General features: G+C 41.3%; 1 protein-coding gene across 4 annotated transcripts; it reads left to right on the forward strand.

Moving 5' to 3' along the window:
* The first annotated feature begins 1,461 nt into the window (after positions 1-1,461).
* Positions 1,462-27,328, forward strand: rubcn (rubicon autophagy regulator). 4 transcript variants are annotated; one of them, XM_030083022.1, is made up of 22 exons: positions 1,462-1,673; positions 6,671-6,824; positions 7,653-7,736; positions 9,702-9,861; positions 10,129-10,235; positions 10,416-10,641; positions 11,336-11,767; positions 12,444-12,491; positions 13,380-13,475; positions 14,255-14,370; positions 14,553-14,751; positions 15,121-15,228; positions 16,064-16,138; positions 18,046-18,106; positions 18,301-18,433; positions 18,554-18,699; positions 20,276-20,340; positions 20,950-21,188; positions 21,368-21,429; positions 21,535-21,688; positions 21,778-21,871; positions 24,821-27,328. In XM_030083022.1, the coding sequence occupies exons 1-22, from the start codon at positions 1,636-1,638 to the stop codon at positions 24,955-24,957; spliced, it is 2,934 nt and encodes a 977-aa protein (XP_029938882.1). In that variant the 5' UTR covers positions 1,462-1,635; the 3' UTR covers positions 24,958-27,328. The 4 variants fall into 4 exon arrangements, with proteins under 4 accessions (XP_029938882.1, XP_029938883.1, XP_029938885.1 ...); XM_030083023.1 differs by having other exon boundaries at positions 12,447-12,491; XM_030083025.1 differs by lacking the exon at positions 16,064-16,138 and having other exon boundaries at positions 1,463-1,673.
* Positions 27,329-27,413: the final 85 nt, after the last annotated feature.

A 27,413-nucleotide genomic window follows, 5' to 3' on the forward strand; every position in this document is an offset into this window, starting at 1 on the left:
AGTCAAGTTTCATTCCTGATATTCAAAATTCATTTAGTGTATTCAAGATTAATTATGTTCAAGGTTTCATTGCATATGCTCAAAGATCTACCACTGTCTCAATGGTGTTGTGGAGGAGCCCATTCTTAATGCTCCTCTCAGTGGAGGCCTCTACAGGCCTGTTGATGTGCTGATGTTAAAATATTGAAATAGTGCTAGACATTGAATTAGCTTGTATAGAATTTGTATTATTGGTAGGGATCATTAAAATGAACATATTTCTTTTTTGTTCATTTTGCAAAATTTTTTTTTAGTTACTGTGTAAGACTGGTGGTCAACATTTTAATATTAACAAATGTTATTAAATGTTATATTAACAAATATGGACAAAAAAAGAAAAAAGAAGGATGTATGAATAGATCAAACTATGTTTTTTTTTCTTTACTTGACGTTAAAAAGTCAGTGAAAGCAGTAACTGTGGTTCAGGTGATCCTGGCATTGCCCTGTCCACTTTTCTTTAAAAAATACAAACCTCAAATTACTTGTCATGGCAACTGATCTCACAGCTATGACATAATATTATCACTGCTCTCTCTCTCTCTCTCTCTCTCTCTCTCTCTCTGTGTGTGTGTGCGCGCGCACACACACACACACACACACACTTGGGACTTTTGGACTTTGGGACTATAGAAACAGTGCAAAGGTGCTATACATACTGTAGTTGGTATGACTCAATTTATATTCAAAAGAACATTGTTATAGTGTATAGTTTACATTTATATTTGACACAAATATTTACACACTACTGTACCTACAGACATAAATTTGATTTAGATTTTAAAATGCATTACAAAGAGGTCAGCTGTATCACACAGAGTGGAAGAAAGTCAATCTAAACCACCTTTTCCCATTAAAAATGTCAGTGCCTTCGTTCTGTTTAAAAAGCATGAGAAAGTAGCATAGCAAGACTGAGAAGGAGTACTGTGTTGACTTTTTATTACTTGCAATTCATTAATTTAATGTCTTACATCTCCGTTTTTCTTTATGATTAACTTCGATTCAATTTATTCTGTGTTCTTTTCTCGGTGGAGGAACGCTACAAATGATTTCCCTCAGGAACTAATGAAATATTCTATTCTATTCTATTCTATTCTATTCTATTCTAAACCATTAGGTAGCAGCCATGTGTGCAGTACTGATATCTAACAGCAGGTGGCACCATTGCCCGAGGTTCCCTTTGAAGACTGGTTTAAGTATGAAATACTTTTTTTTAATCCTCACAGGCCAGATTAACTTCTTTTTTTTTTTTTTTTAAATATACGTACCAAAACACTGTTGATTTAAAGACCTCCACAAAAAACAAATTATAGAGTGAATTGTTCAGTGATCTGAGCACACAGACAGCAGCGATGTGGTTAAAAAGGGGGCAGACCGGAGCTGCACACCTCCGCTGCCCACACGCTGCTGACAGCAGGCGGCCTCCTCTGTTTTCATTCACGGCTCTCTCGGGCAGGGCATAGATGGCGGAAGACTGTAAGTCCGAGTAATTCCCCGGAGTAGCCGCTGCTGTCACACCCCGGTCTCTATCTTAATAAATCAGGGGTAAGCAGGGGAAAGCTGGCCGGTCTGTGCCGCGCTCGGTTCCGCCCTGAGGACATGGAGATGACGGCGGAGGCAGAAGCGGAGGAGCGCAGGTAACAGTTCATGGGGTTTGGCTACCGCCAGGGTCCATTCATCTAGAAGCTTCTGCTACTGTATATCCCGTACCGGGCTCAGCTGAACCGTGTTTTATGAAGCCAATTTGAAGCCAGCGAAGAGGCTTCAAGACGCCGACTAGCAAACACACCGGTGAATTAGAGGGCTAGGCTAACCTGTTAAAGTCAGTGTTTGACAGCTGAACCCCTCCGTGTGATAACTTTTCTGGTAACGCACATATGACGGTTGATAGTTTGCTGTGTAACGAGACCTAGACACCATCAAAAAACCCCGGCAGATGTTTATCAGTCCGCTTGTCAACACTGGTGATGTTATGCTAACAGCTAATTGCTAGCTGTCGCTAACACGGGACTCCACTAAAGTGCATAACATCAGACGTCCGGGACGTGCACGCCCTTGAAACGCCTCGGAAGTGCTACTTTCGTCTTTTAGATGTGATGGTATGTAAATACGCTGCATAACTTTGCATCACACGAAAGGTTCATTTGATTTCATACTTGATCTGCACTTATTGATTTCTCGCTCTCTCTGTCTGTGCGTACACACAGTGAGCATGCAGCTAAGGAGCTTGACCAGGTCAAGGGTAGGGAAACCCCCCTTCTCATCTGAAGTGTCTGAGGGTGTCAAGTGAATGACAGACACCCGCTACTCCCACCCCCTCCCCCGACTTATTGATCTACCTTCAACCCGTGTCTTCATGGTGAACTACTCAAACTAGGGCTGCTGCAGGACAGTGGCAGGGTAACTCTGGGGGTCAAGGGTCTTGGTGGTACTCAGTGGTACACAGTGGTAATCTGTTGACAGTGAGATTCTAACCAGCAAACATGGTCACAACCTTGCTTACCTATATAATGAATAAAACTCAGAATCCAGTTTTCACTGACATGTCAGCCCAGGGCTGCATGCTGGTGCAGTGGTTAGCAGTCTCGCCTCACAGCAAGAATGTCAGGCTGAAATACTGGTTTGAGCTTTCTATTTGGAGTTTGCATGTTCTTCCTGTGCATGTGTTGGATTTTCTGGGTATGCTGGTTTGCTCCTGTGGTCCTAAAAGCTGCATCTGAGGTCAAATCCCTGAGTTGTTAATGTATGTGGGTGCGGTTATTTGCCTCTGTGTTTGCCCTGTGATGGACCTGCCCTTGCCTGTAATTATCCCAGTGTTGATTCCCCTCTTCAAGTAATGAACTCTACGTATATGTTAGCCCTGTGATGGAACTTTGAAGTACCACCTGAGCAGGGTTGTACCTTGTTTTGCATTTTGTTTTGGACCTAGTAAACCCTTTTGTGACATGAAACTGACAGCACAACAATGCATGAACATCCAAAAATAAAATTTTTTAGAGCAAAGAAGTATTTTCTTCCATGAAAATAGGGGAAGACCTGTCACAATAATGTCTTCTCCCTCTACACTTGGTCTGAAACTCAGTTCCTGCAGCCTGCATGTTGTCCATGTCTCCCTGCTTCAACATGGCTGTTTGCAATGAGTGGCTCGTTATTAAACCTTCTGCTGAACTTGTTGATGGCATCTTCATGAGATTCAGGTGTTTTGAAGCAGGAATACATGTAAAACATGGAGAGCTGTGGCTCTCCAGCGTCTGAGTTTGACACTCCTGCTCTACACCAATGACTGTGCCTCAGTGCCAGGGGACTCATCTGTGAAACTCATGAAGTGTGTGGATGACACCACCGTAATCTGTTTGATCCGGGATGGTGATGAGTCTGCATACAGACAGGAGGTGAAACAAGTCCACTGGTGTAGTCAGAAGCACCTGGAGCTGAACCCGCTCAAGACTGTGGAGATGACAGTGGACATTAGGAGAACCCCCATCAACATCTGCTCACCTTCAGCTTCCTGGGTTGCATAGTCTCTAGAGACTTGAAGTGGACCCCATTATATAGATTTTGTTGGGTAACAGGCCCAGCAGAGGTTGTACTTCCTGTGACAGCTCAGGAAATGTAACCTGCCACAGGAACTGCTGATTACCTTTTACACCGCCATTGTCCTGTCTGTCAAATACAACTTCATCACTGTCTGCTCTAGATCAGCCACCACACAGGACAGGCACAGACTACCAAGGACAATCAAGTCTGCAGAGAGAATAATAGGGGCTGATCTGCCCTCCATTTAGGACCTGTACCTGTTCAGGAACAGGAAGCGGGTGGGCAACATCTCACTGCAGACCCCTCACCCCCTGCACACAAACTCTTTAAACTCCTATCTGGTAGGCTTTACAGAGCACTGCACACCAAAACCACCAGTCAGTTTCTTCCCCCAAGCTGTTAACCTGATGAACTCTCGGTAAACACAGAGTCTCGGGATCCACTGTTCAATAACAATAACAGACACTTAACACTACCTCAAGAATCCTGCCCCAGTTTACACATCCACTGTAAATAGCTTTTTCTTAGACTGTTCATATTATTGTAAATATTGTGATTATAGAATGTTTATTCTTTAACCTAATTTCAGTGCTTTCACTTCTTTCTGTCATTGCTTGTTTTTTCTTATTTCATATGAGTTGATATTCACATATGTCATGGTTTAAAACAAATCACACCCTGCTTGGGGCGTTGATGATTTAGTGTGGGTGAGATTGTAACCACATCTTGGCTGGGCTGAATCCCTTCACCAGAAAGCTGCTTGTCTCCACCGTATTGTAAACAGTAGGTCCTTCACCACAATCCCCAGACAATTTAATTCCTCCTGGACTCAGTACAGATCTGTAGACAATTATTTAGACAATTATTTTTTGATCTTCTGCTGTAGTATTTGGGTAGGGAGTACAAAGTGCTGTGACTAAATTAGATTGCTTACTCGGAGAAGTTTTTTTTTTTTTTTTTAACCTTCTGTAGGAAACGAGTATAACCGCAAGAAAGAGGGTGTGTGTGGTCCGAAATGTAATTAATTTAAACTACATGTGGAGGACCCATGCACAAATCAAATTTATTGTGGTTAATTAGCTTTAATACAAAGAAAGCCTTGTCCCCTTTTGCCAGTGTTGCTATTTGAATTCCTCTGCACCTTTTTCAAGTATTTTTTGTGGTGTGAATTTTGTTTGTTTAGGTATATTTGTCTTTTATCATTCCGATTTATCACTGGGTATGAAAAAAATACCTGAATCCTGCATAACTACCAGGAAGAAACAGGAAATATAGTGACACGTTTACGCTTGTCTTGGAGTATATATGAAGCAGCAACCTTCTTCAAATGCATTGTTTTTCTGAGATGCATCAGGAGTACCACATCTTGCTACACCCTCTTTCCAGATAATTGATTTAAAGTTTGCTCTTGTTTGTAATGTTTCAATTTACTTATAGCCTTTCTGTAGTTCATTCTCTTTAAGTGTTTAATGTGATTGAGGAGTCTTGTTTTTCACTGGAAGGTCAGATCACTTGCTGCTACTATGCTGCTAAATGTTCATCCAGCCTGGGCTGTTTTGTTAAAGTGCTGGGAAATTCAACGTGTTGATACCTTTCATAGCCAAACTCCAGCTTTAGGGCTGTGCAGCACTGCTTATGAAAAGTGGCTCATAAGGTACACTTTTCATAAAGCCCCCAGAACTGCTCTGAAGTTGTCCGATTTGCCAAAAGCCGAGCGCTGTTATACACACAGTCACTGGTGACAATATGTGAAAGACGTTCCGTTCTGAGTAAAAACGGAAAGTTTCAGGTTTGGAAAGATTCTGGAAAGTGTCTTCCTGTGCTTTTCCTAGACATATGCATACCTAACTTTGAAGTTCCCTGTTGAGAGAAACTTGACTCGTGAAGTTAATCTTTAAACTTCTCAGGCTCTCCGAGTCTTGACGAATTGCACACACGCACACGCACACACACTTGGCACAGATTTTGTCTTTGTTGCCCACTGCTGTGGTGAAGTAAATGCATCATGCTCAGCTGTATGCAGAGAATGTTCTCCAGCGCTCAGCCTCAATTTCTAGCTTGATTAATCGACTCGCCTCGTGATGCTGCTACTCAGCACTGCTGCTTCCTACGAGAAAGGACTTGTTTGAAAATGTGCGTCCTCCGGGTTGAATTGTGTTTCAGTCAGCAGCTCTGTGCATGCACTGTTTCTGCTGAAGCTTCCTGTGTTTTGTAGGGAAAGAGTGTGTCACACACATTTAAATCAACTATTTATTAATACAACTACTTGAGTTTTGGATGATTAACTTGGTGGTGTTGTGTATGTAGGATTCAATTATGATTGAAAACCATTAAAAAGAAAAAAAAAATCTCCTGTGAAGCTGATTAGGCCATCACATTTTTGCGTCATATAATCCATGTGAAACTATGGAAAGATAAACACATAGAAAGCAATAGCCAGATGATTTATCAAGTATTTCAAGCATCATTTTTGTTTTCTTTCTTTTTTGCATGCAGCTTAACTGCTTATTTCAGAAAAGGAAATTTCGGATATCAGCCAGCGCTATATAACTGAGGGAATGTGACCGGAATAATTTTGTTTTTTTGTGGATTTTTTTTTTTTTTTTTTGCAGCAGGCACTTCCCATAGCTGTATCCTCGAGATAAGCGTTGCAAGACATAGTGCTGTCTGTAGTGTTTATAGGAATTTCTAGCAAATGGGTTAATGATTACTACTGAGGGCTTTAATAAGTTTTAAATGATCAGAGTTCAGGGCCTGTCTTAGTTAAAGTTTACACATGAGACATTAAATACCTATCATAAATCTCTATTGTATGTCCCAAATAATTTCTCTTGCACTTATAAACATTTATCTTTATAGAAAGAGACTGCAGAGCAGTGTGAGTATTGCTAGGATATACTGATGTATGCAGACACTGTCATTCCTTCCCACTGACTCACTGAGGTTACAGTTATTGAACTGCTGAGGTGTAGCTTTTTAAATTCTTGGAAAAGTGTTTTGACTCACATGAGCAACAGTTTAAGCAACAGTCCTGCTAACACCAGCACTTTTTGGTCCTTCTTCCTTTTTGTTGAACTTCCTCCCCGTTGTCTTCCAGGAGGGAACACTGGAAGCTGCTGTCCAGCCTGAAGACCACAGTCGAGGGCCTCGTGTCCACCAACAACCCCAACGTGTGGTCACGGTATGGCGGCTTGGAGAGGCTGCACAAGGACATGAACAACATCCTCAGCCACGGGCTGAAGAATGAGCAGGTGAGGAAACACACTTCATGTAATCTATGAGTCACCTGTGGCTGTTTGTCAAATGAGAATGTTTTTCTCCAAAAGTGGTTGGTGTATTGAAAAAATGTCACCCCCGCCCCATGACCACAGTTTTACAGTCCCGCAAAGTTAAGACACTTTTACAATTTGCGGAAAGACAACAAACCTATTTGATAGCACCAGGTTAAATTAGATTTCTACAACATGTGAGAAGGCCTTTGTAGGGAGCAGTGTCCCTTTTTAGTGACTCAAACTAAAAATATCAATTTTTCCATTGTTTTAAAGATCACACTGATGCCTGAATGTGATTTATTTAAAGGCACACGTCAACCACACAGTAATTGATCAGGAATTTTTTGGTTTTTAATGAATTCCTGAGCTTGTAACTACGACATGCTCCATGTGACAGGCGTTTTTAATGCATTACGTGCTGTCTGAAGTTATTTAAGCCACTAAACTAATTGAATTGCTTTGCATTTTTGTGATTAGATACTATAATTAAAATCCCTTTGATCTTCAGTAAGTGGGAAAAACTTACAGGTAGGGGTTTTCCTGAGCTTTATCTGAAGTTGGAGCTAATTTAAAAGCAGTTGCATGAAGAGAAGCATAGTTCCGCTGAATTATTGGTTCATCTGACCACAGTCTTAGAAGTCAAGGCTAATATATGTAAGTGAAGGAAAGCATGCAGCTTTTTATCAGATTCTTATGAAATTACAAGTAGAACATATGTGAAAAGCACACCTGCATAAAGGCTCATTGTATTCACTGAAGTTTCTTTCTTGCAAATGGGTCATGTAAGCAGCTGGTTTTGTGTTCCAGGTCTACTACAAGCAGAGGGACTACTGGCCATTTGTGTGGTGTGTCCGATACATCAGCCCCCACCTCGCCTCACACGTCGAACAGGTACTGCCATTTCCAGTCTGCTTCAGAGTGGTGTTTTAAAGTTTGCTTATTTTCATTTTTTTTTATTTTCACAGTCATCGAAGCTTCAGATAAAAGAAGTCCATAGATTTAAAGAATTAATTGTTGTATTTAAAATAAATGTTTTTGGGTAAAGAATGAGATTAATTACTTTTGACCTAAGCTGTAGAAAAGTCTGTGCTCTACACTTTTTGTCATAAGGTGCCGTATGAAGCTAAGGTGTCTTAAGAACTGCAGTTTCCTTGTAGTACCTCGTCTTTAAGTCATATCGTTGCAACAGTTTTTTTTTTTTTTTTTTAATCCAGGCAATCTGGATTGATTTGTTGCTGGGCTCAAAGTTGTTGTTGCTTGGTTTTGGTGTCAAAGCTTAAAGCTTTGTTGAGAAGTTCTGAGAATTTAGCAGTAACTGTAGAAACTGGCATGCTTCATCAAGTTCATGCAAATCAAGTTTGTGATTGTCATATGCTTTTTTCCAAAGTTACATTCAACATTAGCAATGGTATTTGAGTTCCTGTAATTAAAAAAAAAAAAAAAAAAAAAAAAAATCGTTTGTTCTGCAGCTTGGATCCAGTCAGAAAAATACTGATAGGCTTCACATTGCTTCATATCCTCAAGAGAGTCTGAATGCTTCCTTGATTGCTGAACTTGTTTGTCATCATGTGTGAAAAACAGTCACCCTTCAACCTCAGGCCTCTCTGCCAGAGGTTAACAAGATTACGCAACAGGAACGGGACATAAACTGGAATCTAATCATTCTGATAATACTTTGTGCCACAGACTGTAAAAGATTAGCACTCATTCAGCCATGATGTAATCATCATGTGATGGTTTGTAGTTGCCAGCAGCAGTTCTGTTGTTTCCCCTCTGGGTTTTTTTTTTTTTTTGCTTCGTTTTGTTTCTCTTTTCACTCCACTCATTGTTTTTTTTTTTGTGTGTGTGTGTGTGAAATGTCAAGCCTGTTGTCTCTCCACCTTCGCTGTGTTTGTTTACGTGGATAAATTAAATGGTACAAGAAGATGTTAAGGACTGAGTGTTAGAAATTCCAGCAGTTGACAGAATACGTTTGTAGATATTACACAGTGAGGTCCTTCACACAACATCTTAAAATATTTTCTCTCTTCATTTCACAAGTGATAGTGGGACATTTCAACCAGATGTCAGTAGTCAAAACTTTCTATTCACTGTATCGCAAAATGCTTTTTAGTGTTTAAAGATAGTAAATTAAGAGAACTTGTTTCTTCATGAGCTACAAACAATAGGTACCTCATGGGACACACAATGTGTGGTCACTTGATTTATAGGTAAATTCAGTTTCTTAGTATGTATTTTACAAAAATACTGCTGTTATGGTTTTGTCATCCTTTGGGAACTTGGCCAACGTGACGGGTAAATAAAGAGGAGTTATGATGTGTCTGTTTTTTAGTTTTATCGAAAGTCACTGCTAATTTAAAGCCATTTTCATGAAGAGAAAATGAGTTTAGTTGAACTGATACCGAGTCAAACCACAATGCTGAATAAAGAAAAAAATAACTACAGTGTTCAGAGAAACCACATAATGGCCTGCCAAAACATCTAACAATGATTAAACTTATTGAGAAAAATTAATCTAGAACATTTTGACCTATTAAAATCAGCTGACTCAACAATTAATGAAATATATTAAACTCGTGAGAAACATACATGTAGTTATTTTTACTAATACTCATAGTTCTGTCACATTTCAGCCTTCTGATAGTGAGGCTGACGGTTTTGTGGCCCTCTATGATTAAAGTCGGTCATCCTGGGATCCCAGTGATGTTTTTAGGACTTCAAGGACAGATTTCCAGTTTTATACTTAAAACTTGGTTAATATGTTTCTGTTGCTCCTTCCACTCTAACAAACATTAGTGTTCATAGATCTCTCATCCTTCCTCTCTCTGTGTTTTTCCTTTTTTCTCCCCCTCTCAGTTCAGTCACCTGGAGCCGGTGCTCAGCAGCGGGATGCAGAGTGCAGGTGAAAGCTACAAGGCTGAGCGCTGGCTGCTCCACAGTTTACAGGTGCACATGCTGTCTGCTCAGCTCCGGCCTCTGCTCAGACATCTGGGACACACGCGGAAATATTACAACGGTCAGTGCCAGGATGGTTTTTCCTTACTGAATGTTGTTTTGAAATGCATTTTTTAAGTAGTTTTTCCATTTTTAACCAGTTGGGGAGGGGGTGGGGGTATGTGGGCCAAAACCAGAGGAATGGCAATTTTTACAAAACAGAATTGTGGTGTAATGTGTTTGCAGTGTCTTCCTGTTCCCTTACTGTTTTCCTGTCTGGACTGTATTCTTTCACTTTCTCAATGTCCTCGCTGTCTGTTTTGCTTATCTGCTGTCTGTGCCCTTTTAGATGATGCCTTCCTGCTGAGCGAGCCTCATGTGACCGCCATGTTTCAGTGTCTGGAAGCTGTGGAGCAGAATAATCCCAAACTTCTGGCCCAAGTAGACACAGTTGGGGTGGGTTTTAACATAAAATCTCAAAACATGCTATAATAATCACCTATCCTGTAATTACAACAGTTTATTATTTGGCCTTATAGTTAGTATAATTCTTAGACGGCTGCTTTTGAAGCAAGTAAATGTTTTTCTGAGTCAGCGGACATGATTTAAATCTTTCATCTCTTCTTCATGCCGCAGCTGTCCCCTCTGAAGAGCCCTCCATGTCTGGGCCTGTTGAAGAGCCAGAGCCTGTGTGTCTTGCCTGGGGCCGGCGGAGCCTGGCCAAGTGCTGACCCGACTCTCAGAGCAGACCCCCTGAACCGCAGACTCACCACCTCCAACTGCTCTCTGCGTGAAGCCGTCGAAACCAGCCACAGCCCTGCAAGCTCGACAGGACCTGCGTCTCAACCAAGCTGCAGCACAAGTGAGGAACCACTGACTTAAGCTTTAATCCTGTGGGTTTCTCTTATTGATTGAACGTCATACTGTAAGATGTTTGCTTTCTGTTGTTCACTTATTTTTTACGCTTTGATTATGAATGTAAAATATTCATCTGTTCTCTGCCTTCTTGGGAGGGAAAAAAGCCGAATAACGCAGCATTGCAAGTACAATTAAACTAACACTGTTTTGTAACAGAAATTATTTAAGGCACGACTTGGTAAACTGATTGGAAAAGTCTTTTTTTTTTTTTTTTTTCAACCAGTTGGATTCAAGACTGTGGAGAATTCAGTGACTATTTTACAATCACTACATAGAAAGACACTGAGGATGGGGCGGGTTCAGGGTAAAGCCTTATGAATGCTCTACAGTTTGTATGTGAATAGACTGCCTGACTTAACGATACAAGGGTCTGATTGTTTCTGTTCAAGGTCAGTTGTTAAAGAATGTGTTGGTGCAACCGACAAAACTGGATGCCCTGAACTGATTCTGCTCTCTGGAGAGCATGAGAAACAAGTTGATGTTGTCATTCAAGCCTTTGCACATCCAGTTATTTTACTTTTTGAAAACCAGAATTTGTTTTAGGGGATTCACGATCTGCAGCGTAATATGCTCCTCTGTGGCTCCAAGATTTATGGTTTCTAGAAATGTTCCCAGCCATCTTCTTCCTGTTGTTTCAGGCACTACCTCTCAAGTCGGCAGCCTTGGAGCTCCCTGGGTGTGTGTCACCAGGCCAGGGGAGAGCGAGCGAGGCACAACGCCCCCTCCTGGACCAGTGTCAGTCCCTAGCATCTCCCTGACAGAAGCACCGTCGCCGCCTTCCTCACAGCCCGATCCTGGGGACTCTGCTGAATGTGACTCTGACGATGGGCCCGAGTACTTGGCCATCGGTAACCTGGGCCAGCGCAGTCGGTCTGAATCGAGGAGCTCCACCCACAGTAGCGAGCAGGATGAAATCAAGGAACAGACGATGCCACGGAGCTCACTGTCGGCAGGGCCGGCCCCAACTAGGCGCTCGTCTTTTTCCGAGGGTCAGAAGGTTCCGAGTCGCGGGTCGAGGGGTCACGCTCGCTCGTTTTCTGACACAGGCCTCAATCAGAAACTCAGGAATGGTGAGTAACGCCATGGGATTTTTGATAACAGGAGTTATCATTAAGCTAAAGTTGAAAATTAAACTAGTGTTGAATTGTTGTAGATCATTCTAACGTTGAGCATGAAAGTAAATCCTACTGAAGGTGCAGATGTTTGTGAGATTAAAGTAACGTCCACTGTTGGCTGAACGCCGCCAATTTAGTTTTGAGCAAAGAAGAAATAAATGCAAGTTAATTCAAAAGATGCATTTTAAAATTAAAACTTGAAAAACAAACCTTTTATATACAGTTGAGCAACATTTTAACTTGAAGGTGTGTTTTTAATCATTTGAGAAGCAAGCAATTAAAAAATTCTATGGTCTTTACCAATGTTTTCTTTAAAAGTTGTGATTTAGCTGAAATCAGACTTTGTTATCATTATTATTTATTTTTTATTTTTATGCTGGTCTGATCTCAGGACTAATGTGACCCTTCAGTTTTGTTCAAACGCAACATAAGCTGGCCTGAAATCAAACTTACCTGTGGTGACACCTTCATAATCTAAGACTTTTTCTTGCTGCTCTCAGATATAATTAAGTTGTGTTCTCTCCTCAGAGGCTTCATCTTTCCCGCTGATCTCACAGGTTCCCATTTTGAGTTAACCCTCTGTTTCTCTGCTTTGTTTCTCTCCTCTCTTTTCTTTACTGATTATGCAAAGGAGATGGCCGCAGAAAAATCACCATAATAATAGAGGATCCGGTAGCAGGTTGGCAGTACAGTCTTACTGTACTCCATCACTTGAACCCCCCCATCCCACCCCCCCCCCCCTATTTTTATTGCACTGCATGATGATGAATGCTCTTCATTCCTCTCATTTCCAGTTGTCTCAAGTTTATCATCTGTGCGTTTTTTTTGTTTGTTTTTTTTGAGGTCATACCGATGAGACGCATCCATGATTTAATGTTTTGTTTTCCTTTTGCATCTATTTTTGTATTCCCTGATTGAAACACATTCAAAGAATGAGAGTCCTAAAAATGTAAAAATGTATACTTTATTAATAGTATGACTGGAATGTTCTGGTTGGAATGTAAAGTTACTTATTGAAATTTAAATTCGCACAAAGTGGCTGTCTCTTCTTGTTATACATGTGAGGGTAGTTGCAATGAAATTCTGCACTCCAATGCAGTCAGTTTTTATCATTAAATGCTTTATAGACGGTCACTAAATGTCTAAATACAATTTTTTAACCCTAAAATTTGAATTATATTTTGACACTACAAGACAGTTTGTAAAAAAAAAAAAAAAAAAAAAAAAAAAAAAAAAAAAATTACATCATTACATGCTCATTATATAGTGGAGGCTCTTGCGAAGTGGTTTAACCCTGACCAAATGACTTACTTAACCGTGTATATTGAGTGGATTTAAACCTTTTCTTTTTTCTGGTGTCACAATCATCATCCTCCGTTTTGTTTCTGTATGTGATAAATTGATCCATCTCTCTGATATGTTCATGAGAAGCAGTTCAGATCCAGGTTTAAAAAGCTGTTCTTTTGATGCATGATCCCATGACTCATTTAGAAGGTGTCCTGTGTCCACTTTAGCTACCCTCTCATTTTAATGATGAAAATATATTTAATATGTTGTTTTGTTCCAGAATCGGCAGGCGAGAGCTGCTGCATGAACGACTATGGCCCTCTCTCATCTCAATACCACGATGCCAGCACATCCGGCTCTTTTTACATGGAGTCCCGTAAGTTCCCTTCAGTGTGTTGGGATTTGAAGGATTAACATTAATGGTGGTGGGAAATATAACAGCATGCATATGCGGAGTCCTCAATTCTCTGATTTACTCTTGATGAATAAAACTATGAACAGTTGCCAAGAAGGGTTTATTGAAAGGACATGTCACTTGATAAATGTCATAACTGCTCCATAAAGATGAAACTCTGGACTTTGAATGAGGCTTTTTATGTTTGTGTCATTGTTAACTCTTTATTTCATCCTAATGCTTAACAATAAAGTTCCCCTTTGGACTAACTGTAGCTGTAATATTCTTCCCTCATGTTTTGAATAGTTATGGCAGTTGTAAATCTATTCATGTCACAGGTGCGATTTTGTTATTTAATATTATGTTTTCATATTGATCTCGTCTTTCTAAAACCAAAACAGTGCCTTTAGTGTTGGTGTGTTTTGATGGATCGTCTCCAGAGTTGCCACAGTGGATGATGGGACTTCCTTTTAGGGTTAGGCACAGGTTTTAAGACATATACTCCTCCTGGCACAGTTTGAGGTGTTGAAAGTGTTAAAGTCCTTGCTTGGCTTACTTTTGACTTGTTGACTTTGAGATACAAAGCAGCAAATTTCTGGATAAAGTCTTTCTTCCCTCACCTTTTTCACTACTCCCCCAAAATTATAAAAAAAAAAAAACAATGACCGAAAGTTAATTACATTTATAAACATTTACTCTGTCAGTTTTATGTTTTGATGTTTAGTTGTGGGGCTTTTTTTTTTTTTTTTTGCTGGTTTCAGATGGGTCCCAGTACAGCAGTGCTCCAGATGGGATGTTCAGGAAGCCGTTGGAGGGACAGAGCCTCATCAGCTATCTGTCAGAGCAGGACTTTGGCAGCTGCGCTGATCTGGAAAAGGTCAGGACTTAACCCAGGCTCTTTGAGTACAGTTTCCATTTGCACTGTTGCTCTCATAGTGATGCTTTAAAAGAATAAAAGCTTTCAAAATGTAAAAGTTGATTATGAGATCAGCTAGGGGAAAATAAGAGTATCCTTTTTTTTTTCCTTGCCTGACTCTTAATTACCTGGATTTTCTGCAGGAAAACGCACATTTCAGCATTTCAGAGTCCCTCATCGCCGCCATTGAGCTGATGAAGTACAACCTGCAACGTCGGGAGGAGGAGGGCGAGGAGGACGGAGACAGCGATTGTGAGATTCAGCAGCTCAAGCAGAAAATTCGACTGCGGAGGCAGCAGATCCGACGCAGCCGTCTGCCGCCGTGCTCCTCCAACCAACACAGTAAGTAGTCAGCACCAGTTGGATTAAAAGATGCACTATTGTCTCAAGGAATTTCTGGCATATAAAGACATTTGTCCTGTTAAAAGCCAAGATGAGTAAAACCTGAAGAGACATTTGCATGTATTCTGTCAGTCACTTACAGTGTGACATGATACCACTTTTCCTTTTATCTTTGGTTGCAAATTAGAATTACCTCCAGCAAGAAAGTAAGAATTGCATACGCGCTGTATCAGATCTTAATGGGCTCATAAGCCTTAGCTTATGAGATGATGTCCAACCGTCTACCTTTCACTGTAAGAACTAGATTGAAAGAAATCTGCAAATATGCAGTGATTGTTTCATTTGACACAGCTTGTCTCTGTCTCTTAGGTTTCCACTTGACTGACAGCAGCAGCTCCAGGAGGAGCTCCCAGGACTCGTACCAGGGCCTGTCTGACTCCGGCTCAGCCGAGGAGGTGGAGGAGTGTGAGCTACGAGGTAGAGAGAGGGAAGAAGGCAACATGGGGGGTGGGGTGGCGAAGTGGGGGGGTATTCATGCTGGAAAACGAGATTATCTTTAAGATTTTCAGCATTAACTGACCTGCTTGTTGCACAGATGTCTCTTTATTTTATAATGAGAGCGCCAGCTCACGAGTCACATGACAGTTCTGCATTCCACAAGTTAATGTTTAAGGGTTTAATCTCACAGAATCGGTTATGTAGTCCGATTTTGTGGGTTATTTCAAATTCAAGGTGTTCAGTGAAGCTTGTAAAGATTTCCTTTGAGTTATCAAGTTGTTTATCACTTCAAGTCATAGCTCCTTTCACATCCTCATTGCCACACTGACGGCTCATCATGTCACGTTTCGCCATGACTCACAACCATAAACATCAGAGTCCGGTGGTCACAGTGTGTTACTGCATGGTGCTTTAGGGTTTAAACCTATATAGCTTGAAGTCTTGTGATTCATCACATGAAAGCACTGATATGCGTTTACTGATTTTAAATGGTTTTTTTGGTTAAAGACTACTTTCTTTGTCTCTGCAGCATGTCTGTGTTCTGTATTGGGAAAATGTGTTGCATGACACGACTTTTAGTAGCCGTGTACTTTGCTTATGGGTTTTTCTGTGTGTGTCTACACCTGGGACTGTATTAATGTATTACTTATATGCACACACACACACACACACACACCACATACACAACAAGCATGTATCCACATAGCAGCGCAGCACGGTGTTCCTTGGTGAAGCAGGCCCACTTCTCAGTGGAGTGTTAAAATGTCTGTGCTTGTGGTGATGGTAGTGTTGAGTCCCAGTTTCTGTCTCTCAGATGGCTGTGAGGGTCAGTCCCTGCTGGCGGTGTCTCAGAACGGCCTTTCCTTGTCACTCGCCTCCCTCTTCTCAGGTATCTGCAGGCCGGACTGGTGGGCCAGCGCCCCCCGCCCTCATCTAGACTCTTTACTGTGGCCGTGCTCTTGTGAGACGAGGCTGGCGGCTTGGCTCTAAACTGAAAGCTCTACCTTTTTAAATAAAACTGTCTCTTCCATCTGTGTTTATTTATTTATTTATTTATTTTTGTAGCTATTTTTTCTGTTTGGTTCATTTTAAATGATTAATGATAATTTTACGGTTTCATTTGAACCAGTCTTTATCACTTGCAGTTATCAAACTTCTGCCACCTTCAAAACGTTTTGCTGATGATAATCTTTTTTTAGGTTAGAACAATGAGACAATGCAAAATGACAATGAACAATTCTAACTCACAGTAAAATTTAGTAAACATACAAGGAAGAAATAAACTTAACTTCACTAGATTATCATAGGAAACGAGAGTAGTTTGCAGTTAAAAATGTAATGAAAATTACATTACCAAGTTGAATTTGGAACTATTAGAATCCTTGATCGTTTAAAAATAAAATCTTACCTGCTCTTCGTAGAAATATGTCTATTTATTTGTTGAAACATTTCATACAGCTGCTATCTTTTGGTGGCTGACGAAGTGTTTTCAGTCCAGTATCTTGCGACGCCCTCTCAGTTTGGAGATGAGCCAGCCGTTTCTGCGCCTCATGTGAACTGTGCGCTTGTCTGTTTGTGTTGGTGTGTTTCTCCGTGCTCCAGGGTTTTGGTGGCGCAGGAGGACAAATGTGCTCTCACTTGTCAGAATTTAGGGAGCCTCATGGGGAAAAAACCAACCAGCTATTAAGTGGCATCATGTAGCTACAGTCAGGTCACGGTTAACACTTATTCATCCATCAGTTCACCCATTTCTCATTATTTGTAAATGTGTCCTTTGAGGAGGTGTGATTGTTTTCACATGCATTTTCCACCTCTGGTCCTTTCGCTACTAGAAGTCAACTCTGTCAGGTTTACCCTTTTCTGTTATATATCGCTTTATAACACTTTAAGGAAACATAATCAGCCCCCCAAAATTCAGTTGACTGATTCCTACTTCTCTTCTTTTGGGGATGTTTCCGAAAAGCCCCCCTAGCCCCCCTAAATCAGCCAATTTACTGATTTTTGCTGTGTGCTGTTGATTCTAATCAAAATTGTGTTTAACAATCTGCTTGAATTATCCGAATAAAGATAACCGTAATTAGACCTCATTCACAAAAATATGATTACTCTGAGACGGTATTTAATCCTGTCTGACATTTAAATCAAGCCAGGATTTCATAACCATATATATCGGTCATTTGATTTATGCATCGCTTTAGTTCATGCTACTTTGCAGCTGTTTTTATTTGTCATGCCCTAAAACTCTGAATATAATGTGCACTTCATGTTATCAAACCAAACTGCAGGCAGTCTCCTGCTCTGCCAAACCTCTGCTGCTTGTGTTTGTGTTTCAGTGTTGCTTCTGCAGCTTTAGATCGAAATATAGAAAAGAAGTCTGTCTTTCTGGCTTTCATTGCATGCTGTGTGCTGGATTGATTTTAAAACAAGCTTGTGCTGAACAAGAATTGAGTTTTATTTTGTTTGCGTATTTGTGCTTACCCCTTTAAAGCGATATCCTCCTCCTATTGAAAGACTTCAAATTAGCAGTATTTCCACTGTCAGCATTGAGCGCCGTTTTACTGTAGCAGATGATATGTAGTGGATGACATCATGCCCTTTGGCCTTTTATTTATTTTTGCTGAAGCTTTTTTTTTCCCTTTTATTTATGCATCAATCATGTAGTTAGTTCTTAACTAATGCATTTTGATAGAAATAACTTTGTACAAGACTAAGTATAACTGCTAAATAGAAGAGGTTTTCCTCGCTGTGTATCGCCCACTGCTTTGTAGTCAAATCTTCTATTGCTGTGTCTTCTAGATGCAGACATAAAGCGCAGCGTAAGCTCCAGCGGCAGGTCTTTTCTCAGCTCAGAGTCCATGTAAGTAGAAATTTCAACAACACTGGTGGGGGGGGGGGGGGTGGAAAGCTTTTTCAGGGGTCTTAATTTTTTTTCTGCAATTTCGAACTTTATAAATTTAGCAATGATTTTAACCAAACTGTAAATTTTGTAGATGAACACTCTGAAACCTGTTGACCTGATTTTAAACATACTTTTCTTTGCGTGTGTTTTAGCTCTCCCTCCTTCCTCCAGTCGAACTCGGCTGAGTCAGTCGCCATGGGTTTACTCAGGCAGTTCGAGGGCATGCAGCTTCCTGCAGCGTCTGAGCTCGACTGGCTGGTCCCTGAGCATGATGCTCCACAGAAGGTACTGCACTTGTGTTAAAAACACTGAAGGAGTTTAGAGGATTTTAAAACCCTTTTTAATTTTCCCACGTGTAGTTGCAGCTGAACAGCAAAAGTGAACTTTGGTCTCACTGTTTCTCAGCTGCTGCCCATACCAGACTCTCTGCCAATTTCTCCTGATGACGGGGAACACGCGGACATCTACAAGCTGAGGATTCGTGTTCGAGGTAACCTGGAATGGGCTCCTCCTCGACCACAGATCATCTTCAACATTCATCCTGCCTCCAAGTGAGTCCATATGAGGCTTTTCCGGGCCAGACTTTCTTCTTCCGTTAGCATTAGTCTTTAGTTCCTGATTTGAGCTTCTATTGTTGAATCATTACATACTGTTGAATCATCTGTGTGTAGTGAACACACATGGATCAGTGCTTAAATATTACATTTTTCTGGCTAAGATGTCAACAGTTACTGTGCAGTTGATTGGATGAAGCTTGAGGGAGGGAATCAAAGAGCTCAGGTGACATCTTTTCAGAAGTGGAAACAGGGACTGATAGCACGTTGTGATAACTACGTTGGAGTTGAAATATAAACAAGAGCATTTCGAACAGCTCATAAATATGGCTGGGGAAATGGTCCCAGTGGGCACGTTTACATGGGCCACGTATAATCGGCTTATATGGTGGAGCGGATTGTAAATTTGTCATGTAAACGTCCGAGTGGATCCGCTTCACTCGGAGCGAATTGTATTTCGGAGCCGATTGTACAAGGTGGTCTACACCGATCGACACTCCGCTCCGTGTCTCATAAACGCCGCCTGACAGCGGAGCGGATTAAATGGGGGATTATTTGTTCCGCACATGCGCGTCCCCGTACGTAATGACGTGGTGATGTGCGCAGTAAACGGGAAGCAGGACAGTCAAAAACAAGCAGAAGAACTCGACGGGGGTTGAAAATCACTTTTTTAAATAAAAGATCAGAGAGAGAAAACCACTGGAGAGGCGAGATGGAAGCAAATCGCGCAACAGTGAGTTTTTGAAAGAGTTCCGTAGCAGAATACGAGCGATCGCTCGGCCAGTGTTATGGATTAACAGGTTCCCGTGTTAACGAATGAGGGAGGACGTCTGTGTAAACACATGCTGATAACAGCAGTTGTTAAAGTGAGACTCAGAAAAGACTTCAAAACATATACACTCACTGTAACTGTCGATAACCGATGGTCGCCAGAACGACTTCATGTTTCAGTCATCTGTTGGTCACAAGTTATCACGGGCACCAGTTAATTCGAAACATCGGCATGCGGAGCAGAGCACACACCGAGACGTGCCGCTCGTCGCGGCGGTGCTCCGGCCAGGGGAGCAGCCGCTCCTTCAGCAGCGTATCGTGGAGATGTTGGGACATTATTTGAGCAGATATCAGCGGATAAAAACTCTCTGCTCGGCGCTGAGGACTGCTGCTGCAGACCTCAAAGCTCCTCGAGAGACTTTGTGCACGTGTCACAGGACGCTGCGTAATCCGCTTCACCCAGGGTCCTTGTAAACGAGGATTCATCGTGGATCGCTTTGTAAGACATCCATGTATACACGTGCGTTTAATACGATTGTTTACAATCGGATTGAAAAAACACCCATGTAAACTGGGCCAGTGAGAAACCTCAGTTTCAAAAGAAAAAAACGGTGTGAAGCCAATCACAAGTATTGTTTTATGTTCTAAATGTTGATCCCCTCACAGATGTACTCAGTGCTCCGTTGACTGATGCAGACAGTGGTTTTTAGTTGTAAATAATGAGTTATTTCGTTTATTCGAGCCACCTTTTCAACCACTTTATTTTTGTTAATTGCTATTAACGTTCTGTCTCTGTTTTCAGGAGAAAGACAGTCGTGGCCAAGCAGAACTACCGTTGTGCTGGCTGTGGCACCCGAATCGATCCAGGTACTGTCAGCAATCACTTCTACAGAACTGGAAGCAATAGAGAACCTTTTTTCTGTTGTCCATAACCACATTTTCTTAAAAAGTAGGCATATATGCTTGTACGATGCATCTAATATTTAAGTAGTGAAAGGTTTTTATATTTACCGTTTTTTTTTTTTTTCTTTCTTCTAAACCAAAGTGTCCACCATAAAGAGTGTCTTTTGTATGTATTATTTTCCCTTTGGACCTGTACGGTTCAGCAGACCTTTTGAACGAGTCAAAGTCTGACGATTTGATATTTGACGTTTCGCAGTAATGTTGACCCGGGTTTAAATCACAAGTGATGGATTGTGTCCACCATCATGATGATGATGTTTTGACGTCATTGAGCCGAGTCAGCATTAACCAGATTGACCAGAGTCCGACCTGTTATTAACATTAGAAGGTGGGCAGACTGGCTCAATGTCAAACACCTTCACATTAATCCCACGCCTTCTAAAGGGCATTATATTTAATGAATTGCCCAGTGTGTGTGGAAATGGCTCACGAAAATGCTATGCAGCGATCTGGAGGTTTCTTCTGTGGCTCCTACTCTTACTTCAGTGTTTCTGTGGACTGTTCCCACCTCAGATTATATCAGGCGACTGCGTTACTGTGAATACCTCGGCCGCTACTTCTGCCAGTGCTGCCATGAAAACGCCCAGGCGGTGGTTCCCGGCAGAGTCCTGAGGAAGTGGGACTTCGGCAAATACTATGTGAGCAACTTTGCCCGAGACCTGCTGAGCAAGATTGCGGGAGATCCCCTGTTCAACCCCAACGATATCAACAGTGGCCTCTACAAGAAGGTTAAAGCTCTGGGAACTGTACGGGTGAGTGTCGAAGCAACACTGGAGTAGAAGCTCAGTCAAGGTGATGCTGAAGAAAACTAAATTAGCTTGAGAAAATTTAATTGTATGCCGGCTTTGGTAGATGTACCATCAGTTCTTTAGGAAAAACTTTTTCAGGTTGACTTTTGTTTAGCTTAATTTTTTTTAAAATCTTTTTTTAGGATTTTAGGGTACAACTATTTCACATGAAGAATCTCTTCAAGACCTGCCGTTTTGCAAAAGAGTAAGACACATGCATTTTTTCTTTGATTTTACAGTGATTTTGCCCATTAACCAATTGTTAATTCTTTGAGCTGAAATTGATTTGTCTCTGCATCTGTGGCCTCAGGGTGCTCGAGCAGTTCGACCTGGTGCCGGGTCACCTGACTGAGGACCTTCACCTCTTCTCCCTCAACGACCTCACTGCTGTACGCAACGGGACCCTGGCCACCCGACTCAAAGAGCTGCTGAAACTTGGTACCCTCCATGTAGCTGGCTGTGTGGTACGATAAGGATCTACTTTTATTTATATCTTTGTGCTGTTCTCTGATTCTTCTATTTATCTGACGATTATCTTCTGATCTTTTTTCAGCTGTGCCAGGCAAAGGGCTTTGTGTGCGAATTTTGTGGGAACGACAAAGACATCATCTTCCCCTTCCAGCTGAGCAAGTGCCAGCGGTGCGAAGGTGAGCCCTCTCTTCTGGTAACGGGCCCGAGCAACTCAAAAGCCCCCTTCCCCCTCCCCTCCGTTGCCCTTGCCTGGGAGGACTTGAAGATCTCAAAGCCTCGCAATTTGGCAGAGTTCCTCTACCAATGCATGATCGAGGGAGAGGGCGGGGAGGAAGAACTAGATCAGGAGGAGGAGGAGGGGGCAGAACTGTCTGACAAAACAGAAGAGAAACATAAAAAGAGGAGAATATTTCAAGGTTTTAGTCCTGCAAAACTGGTCAAAGCTTTTTCAAGGGGTAAAGACGAGGATCAGGGGAGGATGGCAGGAGAGTCATCAGAGGAGGAACAGCGTAACAAAGACGGCGAGGAGAAAGACAGCGGTAAAGAAATGGGGACTGGAAACGCAAGAAACAAAAAAGTAAACTTACTGAAGGTTTTCCAGATAGACAAGTTGCAGAGAAACATATTCAAAGCAGACAGAAGAGAAAGTGACGCAGAAACTTGCAGCAGCATGGAAAGTTTAGACGAGGCAGGACAAGAGAAGAAAAGACGCTGGAACATGTCAGGGTTAGCCAGTAGGGTCAAGAGGTTCCCAAGAATTGAGTTAAAGGATGATGGGAAAGCAGAAATGAAAGAGGAAGATGTAAGTGAAGTGTTCACACAAAGATCGCTGCAGGGAGAGACAGCTCAGACCGAGGCCAAAACTGAAACACAGGAAACCGAACAGCTGGAGAAAGAGGGTACAGCGAAAGGAGAAAATGGTGGGAAGACAGAATTCAACACAGAGGAGAACAGCGAACCAGCAGGTCCAGTGCAGTGTAGCTGGAGGAGTCGCAAAACCCGCAGAGCGCGAAGAGTAACCAGAGGCAGGAAGATAAGAGGAATGGAAGGGAAAGAAACCAGGAGTGCAGAGGAGAAGGTTGACTCAGACGAGTGCAGTGAGGGAGCAGAAGGGCCAGAATAACAATGTTATGGAAGCACTGCTCTCTCCTCGATCACACAGGAGCAGAAAACTCAGTTCGAACCAAGCAGGAATGTAATCAGCCACACAGCGCTAAATAAATGTGGTGATGGATCATCAATTACATGAGGAGTTTACTGTTATTCTCATTGTAAAGCAAAAGTCTGTATTTTATTTCTTTTTTTTTTTTTTTTTTTGGTATTATATGAAATTGAGTTCTTTTGCTTTGCATAATTCAGCAGTGTTCCATGTCCAATATTTTCAGATACTTTCTAGTAAGGCTGCACAATTACAACAAGGACATTTTGGAACAGATTAACAGTGATTTCACCATTATTTAAGTAGTAAGAAAATGATTGGACATTTTAGGAAATACTCTTAAAACCTCACATAAATAAAATGCTTTCCCATTCATATAAAGATCCAAGCATATTCATGTATTGGCCGTGTTGGAGTTATTCGTTTTATCCAACAGGGATAAATATTATATTCAGACAGAAAAACTTTTTTTTTCTTATGCTCCATCAATGCGATTATGTAAGCTCAAGCACCTTTTGAAATTGGCTGTTTTAAGAAGATACTTTGCTCAAACAGCTGCACTCCAGAGAAGTTATGCAAGTTTACTCCTCTTTGCTTTACAATTTAAAACTAAAATGATGGGGCACAGCAAAGACAAACACGGTTTTTGAGAGGTAGAGAAGATCAATCCCAGTTTTCCTGGTGAGCAGCTTACCTCTCAAATTAACGTGTAAAATTCAGACTTAAAACCGTGTCCACTGACTTCCTGCTAGACGGTGAAGGAGTATTTCTTAAACTGCTTCCTTTCTGAGAATGTTACTGTACTTTATTCACTAACCTAAAGTTGGATTCACCTATTTATATGTCAAATTGTTGAACTGCCTTGAGACATTTCAGTTTTTTGAAGTATATTAAGCCTCGAGTTTCGACCATGAGGTTGTGCAGCTGAAGCTTGGTATGTCTTGCTCATATTTTCAAGCTTGTATTTATTGGAGAGCTCTTCTCTCCTCCTCCTGCTCAGACTCTGGTGAGCTCTTTGAACCACTCTTTGTGTTGGTGCTTGGTGGCCTCGGTTCTTACAGTAGCACAGTTTAGGGTGGATGTTTCATGCTCAGATGGTGGTGGTGGTGGATGTCTTCCAGTGGTGTTGGTGCTTCACTTTGACCTCTGCACTGGTTTGTCTTCATCAGTCTGAGATTGCTGCTTGAGGTTGTTTGCTGAGAAACCTTCATCTTTTGAGGGGCTGATGAGTGGTGTGTTTGCATTTTTTTTTTTTTTTTTGCATTGGTTGTAATTACATATTTTTTGCCAAGTCACTTTCACATGTTTAGTCTCAGGGTCGTTGTCTCTGTTATTCCATTAGGCCAGCTGAGAGGAAACGTGTTTATACTGCCTTGCCTGTTGATGTTTTTGAGTATTTTGTTTTTCTACTGGCAGATTCTGTTGTGAGGTGACTTAATGTGCCACACTGAATGTATAATTTATACTTCCTAGTTGCTTCCACATGTGCCAGTTGTGATTTAAGCTCTACCTTCATCTGAACTTGAAATAAACTGTATTTTTTACGTTTGGAGTCATTTGTCATTTCATGAATCCATCGGTGTTTGAAATTCATTTAAATGAACCACATCATTTGTCAAGTTTCAGAACATTTTGATAAAATCATTGCAGGACTGTGGGAATCTCTGCCGGTTTGGAGGCGTCAGATGTGTCCCAACAGGTTGCGGCTGTTTCTTAGGGCAGGGCGTCTCATGTTGCCGCTCCCAAACGCATTCATGACTTCTTTTTTATACTCTCCCCTCCTCTTACCGCTCCCCTCAGCTCTCATTGTGATTGGTCGTTCAGTTTGTACATCACATCTCATCTGCAAACTGGTTCAACTGGTTTGACTTTTCCATCGGCACACGTCTCGTGTGCTTTAGTGAGAAAGAAATCTGACTCTTTTGTGATTTTTTAAAAAAAAATATTCTTTTCCTCTAATTTCCAGATTGCCACGCGTGTTACCACCGCACTTGCTTCCGGACAGGTAAAGACTGCCCTCGTTGTAGAAGGCTGGCAGAGCGGCGAGAGAGGATGGCACGGAAAAACATGGAGGAACAAGAGGACGAGGGAGGTGGGACTTAACGCTCATAACAGAGAAACTGCAGGGAAGAAAAGCACAACGTGACCATGATTGTAGTCTCCTTCGACCATTTCGCTTTCCGTTCCAGCCCTGTTAGTCTCGGGTGTCAGGTGGCCGGATGTGCAGGTTTTTAATGCATTTGGACACTGGTTGTAATTTTTTGTCTCTTTTGCACTTTACCCCATTGATGCATTGTGCTTGAAATCTAGCAAGTGACAAAGTAAAAATCTGAATCGAAGTCTAATTTCAAATTTTTCTTTTCTTTTTCTTTTTTTTTTTTTACAATTTTTTCCCAGATTTGTTGTTTCTTTTTATGTATTTAATATATATGACAGAATTTATTTATGGCCAGCCTTTGAGAAAGAAATCACTGCTAGCAGGGTTTTCTGTTTAATAGTGTACTAACTGAATGAAGTTAACAGCCTGAAAAAGAAGTCAAATTAGTATTTTTTTTTTTGACCTGTCATTTTCTTTTTTGTCTTTTTGTTATTTCTTCAGCTGTGCTGAATCATTCCTCTGCTAAAACAACTCCTTTTGTATAAGAGATGGTGGACAATGAATCCTGCTGCCTTATTGATGTTTGACGCTGTTGTAGTTTCGTGTGTGAATACAGCCAAAGATTGTCAGGACCTCCGATTCCTGTATTGTGATTTTTCTTATAACTCACCATCCATCAAAAAGAGTTCTCAGGCGCTTATGCCCAAGACACTTGTCTCTCCTTCCATACAGTTTCTCTTTAATGGATGGTGATTTTAGTTTTTAACTACTGATGGAGCTACAATATTTCTGTGACTTTGACATGGAGTCACGCTGAATCCGAGCAGGGCTGTACGGCGGGACAAGGTTTCAGTGTCGCTGCAAAAAGTTAGCGTGTGCGTGCGCGTGTGTGTGTGTGGCCGCTGTACATCATGCAGCCACACACAGGTGGGAGCAGGCACCACCTTCATGCGTCTTCACTCGGGCCGATTTGCGAGGTGGTCTGACACACAGCTGCCCGCATGTGTTGGGTGGTGCTAACTATTTCTTAATTTCTTAAGTGGGACACTTCGTCACTATTAAATTTCAGCCCATATTTTCAGTGCTGACTTGCAGCGTGTTTATAAACTAATGAACCAGGCAGTGATAGATGGTTTAAACCTCTCTCCAAGCAGCAGCCATTAGTTTAAAGTTTGATATCAGTTAGGAGTTGAGTTTTTTTGTTTCTGAGTCACCCACCACTCCGCTGTGCGCCGGGAAGTGACACTGTAATCAGATCTGAACCCGCTGGCCCCGCACGCATAATAGTGCAACGTTAAGACGTTCATCACTTCTGGGCCTCCAACTGTGCTCCTATTACCAGAGACGCCAAGTTAATACAAGTATGAAACAAGGCCACTGTGGCACCTTAAAGATGAAGCACAGTAAAATTCAAACAAAGTGTTATCGAGTCAGTACGGTGCAGTGAATACCAACTTACTGGGTCTTTCACATCTTAAAAAGATTGTTTGACATATTGGACAACGCTATACTATTAATTTTAGCTCTTCTGTCAAATTTATCCGTATGCTGCATTTTCCAGTTTGAGTGAACAGCCTGTTCAACATTAAGATATTGAGAAACTCAAAGTAAGAGCTCATATCAGCACAAGCAGAGCTAATGATCAGTTTTGTTAATTTTCCAGCACCAAGCTAACAGGATGTGAGCTCGCTAGCTGCACCCTCTAAACACAAGGCTGTTTTCTAAGATTGTGATGTGGTCACCTAAATTTGGGAAGCACTGATGCAGTATTTAGAGATGTTTCTCTTCTCGCAGCACTTCTGTGATCCCTGAGTTTTTAACGTTTTTCTTCTCAGCTGCGTTTTAAACTTCACACTGAAGTATATTGTTGTCTGGACTAACCACCAAACAAATGATTAAAAGCGTATATCCAAACAAATGCAAGCTATTTTGTGTAGATTTTATCAGGATAAATTTTAGTCTTAATAGTTTTATACACATCTTTTATTTAAAAACAAAACAAAAAAAGTCTTTGGTTTTGTTTTTTTTTTGGATCTCATTCTTCCTTTCTCAAGAGTATTCCAAGCAATAATTGAGACATTTATGTCCGTGAGTCAGCACCAACAAGAGAATATATGCTCATATGTCCTCAGTTTTGATCAAACTGCTTTGAAAATAAACTCTGAACTCTTCGGCTGATGAATGAAGTGACTGCCGGACACTGAACGAAAGCCCTCCTTGACTTTGCCGTTTATGTCGAACTGCCTTTAACATGGAGAAATGAAGAGGTTTGAAGTGCACTACAGATTTGTCTATTATTACGAATGTTAATTAAGATTATGTTAATTTGCTTTTGTTCTGTGATTATGATGATAATAAATGACTGACTAGACTGTTCAGAAGTGTCTGTGTTGATTGAGTCTGAAACATTTTTATCATCTGCTGTTGAACAGAGACAATAACTTAACCTCTTCGACCATGA

The sequence above is a fragment of the Salarias fasciatus genome, chromosome 23 (genome assembly GCF_902148845.1).
Source record: "Salarias fasciatus chromosome 23, fSalaFa1.1, whole genome shotgun sequence".
NCBI lineage: Eukaryota > Metazoa > Chordata > Actinopteri > Blenniiformes > Blenniidae > Salarias > Salarias fasciatus.